Source organism: Cyprinus carpio, chromosome A3 (genome assembly GCF_018340385.1).
Source record: "Cyprinus carpio isolate SPL01 chromosome A3, ASM1834038v1, whole genome shotgun sequence".
Taxonomy (NCBI): Eukaryota; Metazoa; Chordata; class Actinopteri; order Cypriniformes; family Cyprinidae; genus Cyprinus; species Cyprinus carpio.
This window is the reverse complement of record NC_056574.1, coordinates 37957562-37968215: the sequence shown is the minus strand read 5'-3', so window position 1 is coordinate 37968215 and position 10654 is coordinate 37957562. Positions and strand designations below refer to the sequence as shown.

The 10654-nt window shown below is 39.7% G+C and overlaps 1 protein-coding gene across 1 annotated transcript; it reads left to right on the top strand.

The window, feature by feature from the left end:
- The first annotated feature begins 3226 nt into the window (after nt 1-3226).
- Nucleotides 3227-4371, top strand: LOC109064286 (putative nuclease HARBI1). Its single transcript, XM_042733437.1, has 3 exons — nt 3227-3693; nt 3799-3910; nt 3995-4371. Exons 1-3 carry the CDS (start codon nt 3535-3537, stop codon nt 4369-4371), a joined length of 648 nt encoding a protein of 215 aa, XP_042589371.1. The 5' UTR covers nt 3227-3534.
- Nucleotides 4372-10654: the final 6283 nt, after the last annotated feature.

Below are 10654 nucleotides of genomic sequence, written 5' to 3'. Positions count from 1 at the left end.
GCAGTCTGACGCTAAAACACAGAGATAAAAAGAGCCCTGGCCGTAAGCTCTGACCCCTGCTATCTCAATGATGCTGTGGTCTGAAAGTGTTGGTATACATGGTGTGAAGAATTCAGATGGGACGGCTCACTGTGTAGTTGACCTTCTATTTTTATGTGCAAGCCTCAAGGCTTACTGTATATCAGCTATTCAATATTTCTTCACTCTTTTGCTCTCTGTGTGCACAATGAAACAGCGCTGCTTATAGGTGCAGCACACTGGTATAAAATGGATGAAGTGAGGAGGCTGACCATGAAATATGGCTTAACCCATGTAGCAGGACAGAAGTTAACTGATGAATATTCAAAAAACTAAAAATAAATAAATGAAATGCATAATGAAAATGAAAGCAGAGCAGACACAATATGCAAAAAAGTTAATATAAATAGAAATGTTGTCTAAAGAGAGCCAAAGTAAAGGAGAGTTCAAATATTTCATGTATGTTTTTAGCAGAATGTGCACTGCAGGAGCTCACCGCACTTCAATGCTGACTGTCAAACATTCACAAAAACCTCAAATTATCATCAAAGTAATGTGTGCTCTGGCCCCGCGAGGAGATGTACTGAATCTGTGCAAATCTTCATGATAGGAGCGGCTAGGCTGAGCGGGAACAGTAGCTGTCCCGAGGCTGCAAGCTGAACCTGTTCACTAAAGCCAGAGAGGGAGAGTATAAGCATGTTTCATGCTTTTAAAAGCAACTGATGATACAAACATCAGTGTAACAAGGGAAAATTAGAGATATAATCTGCTGTCAAACTGAAGACATGGCATTGTATAACTCCAGGTTAGCTGAATGAAAACTGGCCCTCTGAATGGCCTCAGCTGCCATAGTTTCCATCTTATCCTTCAGACGTCCTTCACCGTGACACAAGTGTTAGATGTGTAACAAAAGCAGGTGAGCACTCCTTCAGATGCTAAATTCCTGTCTGGGCCTCTTCCATGTGTGGAAATGAATCCGAGTTTTGCCGTTCGGTAAACGGAGGACAGTGAAGAGTGTCTCACGTGGGTCACATTTAAAGTACTCAAACCTGTTGTTCTGTGATAGGACATGCCTGGAAGTGACACATGAAGCAGGAGACTCACTCTAGAAGCGGTCAGGCAGTGGGGGTGTGATGTGTTAAACATGAATGGACACTACTGTATCTTGTGCTGGTAATATGAGTGGCCTGACTGAGTGTTTACAAGGGGCCGGTTCATGTCAGCTCTGAGGGTTTCTGACTGGGAGTCCCGTCTCTGCAGAAGGTCTGTGAACTGTTCGTCTCATTCATTAATCATCCGGCTAATTTGTTTTTGCACGGCCTCACTGACACAGAGTGGCTGTTATTAGAGTGGCAGCGGCGCAGGATCTCGCTCGTCCTCACAGTGCGTCCCGCGGTCCGCTGTGTACGTGAGCTAGCGTCCTGATGAACATACTCAAACACCTGTCACATGGATAGCTTCATCTGCTGACAAGCCGAGCGGTGACAGATATTGAGTTTCTGCAAATCAGTGCCGTGTCCAATCAGTCAGTCCAGTACACCGACTCTCAGCGGATCCAAGGAAAATAAATTCACCTTAATAAGTGTGCGTACTGGGCTGATTCAGAACTGTTTTAAGAGAACTTGCCAAACTGACTGTGACTGGCCTTCAGTGGTCTGATATTTTTGTATTAACTTGTACCTAAACAAAGCATCTCCATGGCACTGTTTGTTTGTGTATTGCATTATTAGCTCAACCAAAGGGTTGGGTTTCGACCAGAACGATCTGTTCACTGTTTAGTGAGGCTAGTGGTGCAGAAAGAACTCCTTTACCAGAGTTAAAGACTTAGATTGCAGATGCTCTCACATTATAGATGTCTTAGATAGCAGACCAATTAAATTAGGATCTGTTCCTCACACAAAACTATTATAGCTTGAAATATGGTGAACAAGTCGTATGGAATACTTTTATTTTGATTTTGATACTTTTATTTTGAGATCTGCAAGATCTCTTTCTTTTTGAGTTTCAAATAAGAAACAAAGTCATGTGAGTCTGGAATGACGTGGTGAGTAAATGATGACAGAATGAAGTTTTTTGGATGAACTAACACAGAATTGAAGGTATAATCTGCGTCTGTAAGTTCGGGCTCATCAGTGCCGGTTGATGTCCAGTCTTAGTGTCAATTCAACATGAAATGTGAAATATATGTCAAGAACAAGGACACTTGACAGCACATTCCAAACCGAATGGAATTTTATAAAGAATAATGAAGTATTTGAATGAAATATCCTCATATCCTTTATTGGAGGTGGAGGTGTGTGCTGTAATAAATCTTTTTTTTTTCACTTTATTTATGATTTTTGACAGCTTACAACAACATAGCACAATGAAATTTCTCTCTGCTGTGCCTTTTTTCAAACAACAACAACTAAAACCCCAACATAGAAGACAACGTAATTAGACATTTAAGGTTAGAAAATTAAGCAGTTTAAATACCATTAAAGTGCTGTAATAATTCAACACTCGGAAGCCTCTCTGCCCTCAAACCCAGGTTCAAATAAACTTCAGCTGAGCCAAAGAGCTCAAAAGCAGATGGTAATGTCATCATCATTAGCACAGGACACGGCCTGAAGAAATGAATGTGCAGAAGACACTGGGACACAATGAAAGATTTACCCAGTTTTAAACCAAGATTACTCACACATCGATGTGATAGTGATGAAATGCTCTCAATAAATCCCACATTTATCATGGTGGAGCGCTGCAGATTCATTTACAGGGTCTCAGAAAGGTGATTTGTAAACTGCAGTACCTGCTCTGATACTCTGCTAAACGAGAGTTTGAGCTCCTGGGGCCCGTTCTTCGTACGTCGCTAACTCAGTTAGCTGGATTTGATTGTTGATGATTTGGCATGATCTTGGATCGTTTGGTTCTTCGAAGTTCATCCTAGACTTGCTGTCATAGCAACAGGTCCGTAAACTCAAACCTGCTCGGGTGCAGGCTTATTTCATGTAAACAGGATTAGATTGAGGCTTTATAAGCGGAGGAGATAGGGAAGTCTGTCGCAGCCATGTCTTGTCCGTTTTTACGCGAGCAACCTGTTGCGGAAGGTGCGAGAATAATTCGCAGAGCTTTTCAAATTAATCGGGTATTGCGGGATAGACAGGATCCTTTAGCCCAGCCCGAAAGTGTAATTGTTGAGAGATACTGTTTTTCTCGTGAGGGTGTCATTTACATCATGAATTTGTTGGAACCACACATTAAGTGTTCAACACAGAGGAGTCGGGCTTTGACAACTGCACAGACTGTGTGCATTGCCCTGAGATTCTTTGCGAGTGGCACTTTCCTTTATACTATTGGAGACGCAGAGAACTTAGTGAAAAGTGCTGTCTGTCGTGCCATTCGCAAAGTTTACCTAGCACTCAAGCAGTTTTTAGGGGTTTTTGTGGTATTCCCAAGCCACTTAAGACCCCAGGTTGTAAAGCAGAATTTTTTCGCTATTGCAGGTACATTTATAATCGTTAATGACATGCAATCATGACCATGCCAAAAAGTATGACTAACAGTATGTGTCATTCAGGCTTCCCTAACGTGATTGGTGCCATAGACTGCACACACATCCCCATCAAGGCCCCACCTGGCCCAAATGAAGGAGATTTTGTGAACCGAAAGGGGGTTCACAGTGTAAATGTGCAGGTAAGTTACTATTACAATTTATAATATTCCAGATTAGTAATTTATTACATTAAAAAAAAGGAATGAAATCAAAAAGTATGCAGTTGACTGACTAAAATCTCACAGATGGTGTGCGACTCTATGTTCCATATTACAAATGTGGAAGCAAAATGGCCAGGATCAGTGCATGACTCAAGAATTTTCAGAGGGTCACATTTATGCACATTATTTGAACGTGGTAAGGGAACATAAATGTCAAGCTTACAGTATTACACACACACTTATGCTGAGAATAACAAAACTGCATGTTTCCATTATACAGGGGATTTTGATGGGATCCTGCTTGGAGACAGGGGCTATGCCTGCAGGCAGTATTTTATGACGCCCTTCCCTGACCCAAACCCTGGACCACAAACTGTTAATGCAGCTCTAGCCAGGACAAGGGCACGCATTGAAATGACCTTTGGGCAACTAAAGGAAAGATTTCAGTGTCTGAAAACTCTGAGGGTTGCACCTGACAGGGCCTGTGACATAATTGTTGCATGTGCCATATTGCATAACATCGCCACTATCAGAAAGGAGAGGATCCCTTTGGTGGGGGTGCAGCCTGATGATGACCCCCAGCCAGTGCACTTGGACCAACCTAGTGGCAGAGCTGCACGGGACAGAATTGTGGAACACCATTTTTTGAATGTGTAATAAAAAGACAACAAATATGCTTAGTTCCCAGAGTTTTATTTAAACAATTCTTTATAAAGAAAAGCCAGCAAGTCATCTTTTGCCTGCAATTAGAGATAGTAGTATTGGTGACTTTACATAACTATGTGTCAAATGGTGTATATTAGCACTTACTCTGAAGGTCCTTTTGAAGCAACTCTATCTCTAGAGCAATTTTTCTCTTTTTCAAGTTGTCAAGTTCAATTTCTCCTCTTAATTTGCGTTTTTTCAGCTCAAAATACTCAATTTTTTGTTGAAGATGCAGTTTATAGAGGGAACGGATGTCACCCTGTCATTTTGTAAAAAAAAAAAAAAAAGGTCAAAACATGCCTCATGCAACAAAAGTAAAAGTACAACACTGTCCACCTCTGTATTAGTTCTTTGTGCAGACTCTTCTGCAAACCTTTCTGTAGGCCTTTCTCTAGGTGTGGACTCCTGCAACTCAAATTGCAGACAGAAAGAATAGGTACACAAGTAGGCTATATACAAATTAGTGTAAAGGTATTTATGCACTTACTGTACAGGTTCTTCCTCCAAAGGACAGTCTTCTGAGAGGGTTCTTCACTGTCCTGTGCAATGGAAATAAATGGATATTACAGAGTGTTGCACTTTCTTCCCTTTATGCAAGTTAGAAAAAATACACAACTTACTGCATATGCATCAGCCACCACTTGCATGGGAACAGGTAAAAGTGTTGGTGTATTACTGTATGTAAAACTGCAAAAAAGAGGGGGGGGGGGGGTTGTCATTACAATTAACTACACTGTAAAAAATATAATGTGATCAATAACTCATGGCAACATATTTTGTATTAACTAAAAGTTTAGAAGTTTTCACTTTCACAAAGAGTTGAAATGACTGTACCAGCCATTTGGATTATACTTCATTTAATGCAGCAACAAATAATTTTACAGTGTACTAAGAGCATTGAAAGCTCATTTAGCCTACCAGTAATGAAGGTGTTGCTGCTACTGGTCCCTGTCTTTGGGTCTGAGGAAGAGCTTCCCCAGGGATGCCCTCCACAATGGTTCGGTTTTCATTCAATCCAAGGGCCAGCTCCTCTGCTGGGGTATTGTGGTGGTGCAGGACCACCACCTGTTTTTTTTTCAGCCTTTTTCTTGGTGGCTGTTATAAATAGACAAACACATCATTAAACAGTGGCTTTTAAAAAGAAGGGAAAAAAAAAGTGGCTTTTTAAAATAAAGACAGTATGAATTAAAGGCTACCATTTTGTAGAATATTATTGTATTTCACTTTTACTTGTTCCCATGTTCTAGTCGGTCCAGTGGTGGCTCTGACATTAAAGAAAGTAAATATTAAATTATTAAAATGCAAAAAAACACATACTGTAGAAAATGATAGAAACATCTACTATGGACAGCACTTACGCATTTCATTTGTCTGCTACTTTTTGCCAGCCCTCTCTCCTGGCTTTTGCAGACTTTGAGGTGTTCCCTGTCGTTTTAATTAACGACTCAAATTCGGCATAACCTTCCATTAAAAGCTCTTGTTCTGCTTGGGAGAAAAATTGGGCACGTTCTTTGGCCATGCTGAACAGCCAATAGCAGCGTTGCTGATCAATGTTTCTACTATCGATACATATCCCCTTTTAAGCCAACACATGAACACTAAGTTATCTCAGATAACTCAATCCAGCGATACTAATCATACACAACAGGTGTGTTCGAAGAACCCAATTAGCCGGATCATGATTAGCACGATGATATCATCTTGGATGTGTCATTTGATCTCGGATGTAATAAGCGACGTACGAAGAACGGGCCCCTGGTCAGAATAAATGATGACAAGATTTTTCAGTTTTGAAAAAATCTCATCTTTAAATGCATTTGTGGAAATCCGGAATCTCTCTGTGCTTAATATTCATATTTGTTGTCCTGACAAGCCTCGAGTGTGATATTATTTTGTTTTCTTTCAACCTAACCCAATCTGTAGTTGGTTCTAGACTCTGGATTTGGTATTATCTTGAGGGGTGTTTTAAGCCGTGCTAAATGCTGAGATTCACTTGCTTCGACAAAAATAAAGACAAGCGGAAAGAAAATGGAAAAAAGACAGGCTCCAGGTTTCTTGTGAGATACGTAAAGGTTGTATGGTTTGGTACTGGCTTCCTGTTGATGAGAGTTTAATACAAGGTTTGGTCAATGGTTTTTAAAGGATTACATGGACCTCCAGAATATTTTTCTGGCCTTTTGCAGCATCATTATACTACTAGCCCTTTAAGCTGTAGTCAGAGCTTCCTTTTAAATATCCCTCAGTCACAGCTGAGATCCGATCCGAGATTGTGAATTCTCTGGAATAGCCTTCCTCTCCATATCATATCCTTTGACTCTATCCTGTATTTTAATTCTTACCTAAAGACATATATCTATTATGTTACATATGATTATCCTTAGATGCATTGAAATGGATAGTGATGTGTTTTGTTGTAAATGTGTAAAGGTATTTTGTAATTTCGCTTGTGTAAAGCACTTTAATCAATCTGTGTTGTTTCTAAATGTGTTATAGAAATAAATATTGACTGACTGAATTCCAGTGGGTTCACATACTTCTTCTTGCTACAGTAGAGGGCAACACACAACTGGAGGACATTAATATTGGCATTAAGAATCTAAAACCAAGAGGTCCATCAACCCCCAGCTACTTATTTGTCATTCTTTACACATTTAAAGCCTCAAAGAAAATATAATAGTGAATAATCCATCTGTTTCATCCAGTCTTTTATCTGTTCATACTTCCAGGAGGACTAAAATATCTATGAATAGGTCTGTGTCGTAAATCACATACTCTCTGAGTAAGCAAATCCTCTTTACGACCATCAAAAAAGTATGTTCTATATATAGTATGAATGTGTGTAATATGAATGTAATCCAAGTCAAATGCATCACTTTCAGTAATGACACTTCAGGATCAGAAGTTAGCTGGGCACTACTGTATGAATACTGTTTTTAACTGTATGCATATTCGGATGCAATCGCAGTCAAATTGCACTCATTACACTGGCTGTTCCCATGCATCATCTAATTAAGTTTAATTTAGCTGCAATCTAGTGAGTGCAAAGAATTGCCCTCGTTTAATTTTACAAAGTGCACCAGTGAAAGTTGGCTGTTACACACAAAAATATACCAACTACCAGAAGAAACCCACAAAATTGAGGTTTAAACCACACTGAAGGCTCATTCTGGCTGTAAGCGTACTGCTACAAAAGTAATCAGCTCTACTACACTGCTCTTCCTTTTCTTCATCTCATGTCATAATCTTTTAGTCTAGTTCAGTTATGAAAAGATAAAATTACTGCCCAGACTGTATGATCTCCAAATACAGACAACAATGTTAATTTCTTCTTTACAGAGGCAATAGAGAAGCAGTGTGTTATGTTTGTGATGCTTTAGTCATTTGGAAGGTCACTTGTAAGCACTTCTGGCTGATATAGGACACTTTTTGCTGCTCAGAAAGTGTGTGATCATTAGGAGTTTTGGGATGCTGATTTTAGTGAGCAAAGCTATTAGAAAACAGCACAAAAGTATATAATAAGTGTCTTGTATTTAAATTAACCATTTGAAAGTTCCTTCCCGTAGTTACATCTGTAATTAATTTCTGTAGTTACATATGTATTGTATTATAACAAGAGCACAATAAGTACATTGTACCTAACAATTAATCAATGTTTTTATATAAGTAGTTAAAGACATAATATAAAGTGGGATCGAAAAGTACCATCTTTGATGAAATTCTGTAAACTGAAACATCTTCAATCTTTATGTTGAGATTGTTGGAGAAATCAAAAAGATAGCTTTCAAAAACTCATTTAAGGAACAAAATTTCACACACACGTCCCTCTATTATTAATAATATCTTGCCTGTTTTTTTTGTTTTTTTTTTTGCAGAAATGTGGTTGCATGAATGGGAAATGTGTCACAGTATTACAACTGCAGCCTCATTCATTATTATCCATCCATACTCAAGAATCATTACAACAGTCCAAAACACCGCAGTCCAGTCCTGCTCCTGGAGGGCCACTGTCCTGCAGAGTATAGCTTGAATCCTAATTAAGTACACCTGAAGCAGCTAATCAAGCTCTTCAGACTTTCAGACGGGTTGGTGCTAAACTCTGTAGTACGGTGGCCCTCCAGGAGCAGGACTGGACACCCCTGTTCTCTTCTGAGCTTCCTCAAGGTTATTGTCTTGTCTCTGTTCTATTTTCCATATATATGCCACCTCTGGGATTAATCTGTCAAAAACACATTGGGCCAAGTCCACCACTCCATTCTCTCAGCACAAACACACTCTCTTGGAAGGCAGCATAACTGTACTGCCTACAACTTGAATGCCTAAAACATTGTCTGAGCCAGGGGTTTTCAAACCTGTCCTGGAGGCCCCCCAGCATTGCACATTTTGTATGTCTCCCTTGTCAGATAGACCTAGTTCAGGTCTTGCAGTCTCTACTAATGAGCTGATGAGTTTTAAAACTCCTTTTCTAGGCCATGGACTGGCCTGCTTGTGGAGTTGACTGTGGGTCATGGGTTTCTTCAACACTTCCAACAATGCTGCTAAACAGGGGAACCTTGTTAAAAGTCTTTCATCTAGCCCATACTTGCTCATGCTGCTCTTAGATCTTACCCTTCTCTGATGCCTCACGATGGACCTTTGATGGAGTTTCCAGCTCTGGCCTGGCCATCCCATCACACTCTGCGTTTGAGCTACCAGACTCTTTTCCACTTCAGCCGCGGTCCCCGAGGGAGGACACCAGGACACGGAGCATACACTATAATATTCACAGACTAATCATTTATCCACATAATGTGCTTCTGGGTTTACAGAGAACTGCTGGATGGCTAAAACAAACCCAAATGTGACCTTCACGAGGGGTCGTTTTCAGAAGCTTGGCACCTCTGAAAAGGTGCATAAATGTCGACTGATGTATTGTTGTTACTTTGTGGTCGTTGAAGCCACGTGTCTCATTCTGTAGCTCATATTTGGAAAGGTATAAGGTTATTCCCAAAGCCTGTGATAGCATAAGTGAAGGCTTGCTTGCTCAGAGTTCAGGACAGAAAACCAATGAATCGTAAAAGGAATCTGCAAACCACCGGCATCTGCAGTCATTCCAGAAAGTGACAGTAGATTACTGCCTTTTCTTTCTTAAGGTCTATAAAATAGATACTCTTAATTTTGGTGTCGTGGTCCATTTCATCTCAAGGCTATTTGCATATTGGCACAACTTCCCCAGAATCCCTCACCTGCCTTTTAGGCACTAATAACTCTAAGAGGGAAGGCCCGCGTGGGTCCCGCAGACTCTCACAGGAATCAAAAGAGGCTTTCTACAAGCCAAAAGTCCCGCCAGCTCTAGAGTTAATGTTTGACAGGGAAGGATGGTAATGGATTTTCTTTACTGAATGAACAGAGCAGCTCTGAATGGCCCTGAGCACAGAGTGAACCGACTCTGACTTATTTCAGTGTGTATTTGAAGTACTTGTCATGTTCCACTTACCTTTAATTCAAGTGTGGTCATCTAGTAATGAAACAAAATGAGCTGTAGAGTTTGTATAGGAGAGGACTGTTCTTACCTCTGGCAGGTTAATATTATAATGGAAATGATGCAGTGGCCATTTCTAACATGAGCTGCATACAGCCTAGGATGCTTTTAAGGAGGTATAAGTAGCTAGGCCAACAATATGGTCTAATAGTTTGGTAACACTTTAGAATAGGGAACACGTATTCACTATTAAACTCCCAATTTGCTGCTTATTAATAGTTAGTAAGGTAGTTGTTAATTTTAGGTATGGGGTGGATTAGGGCTTAACTTATGAAAAAATGTCACAAAGCAAAAAAGAAAAATCATAATGATCCTAAAATTGACTTCTTTTTTTTACTTATGTTGGAATCACATGATCATCAGTTTTGTCAGCTCAAGAGCTGCTGTAAAAGCAAAGCATGTCAAATTCATGTGCCAATGTATGATAGCTAAATACTTAGTCAAGTTGTTATGCTTGATGTAAAAACAATAGATGGCACAATAGGAAAAAATAAGACAAGGGACGTTGTGATGACTTCCTGTTGATCTTTTCTTTTTAATATTTATTATGTATTAGTAGTGTATTCTGTATTTGTATGTTTTTCAATTCAATTCGAGTTTATTTGTATAGCGCTTTTTACAATACAAATCATTGCAAAGCAACTTTACAGAAAATTAAGTTTCTACAAAATTTAGTAGCAGTTTATGTACATATGGCAGAAATGTACAGAAAAATCA

What these genes read in the sequence shown, in the direction of transcription:
- LOC109064286 (XM_042733437.1), top strand. Translation starts at nt 3,535, where the DNA reads ATGACCATGCCAAAAAGTATGACTAACAGTATGTGTCATTCAGGCTTC. An exon ending in TTCACAGTGTAAATGTGCAG is followed by an intron (nt 3,694 to 3,798) that starts GTAAGTTACTAT and finishes AAAATCTCACAG; the next exon opens with ATGGTGTGCGACTCTATGTT. An exon ending in ATGCACATTATTTGAACGTG is followed by an intron (nt 3,911 to 3,994) that starts GTAAGGGAACAT and finishes TCCATTATACAG; the next exon opens with GGGATTTTGATGGGATCCTG.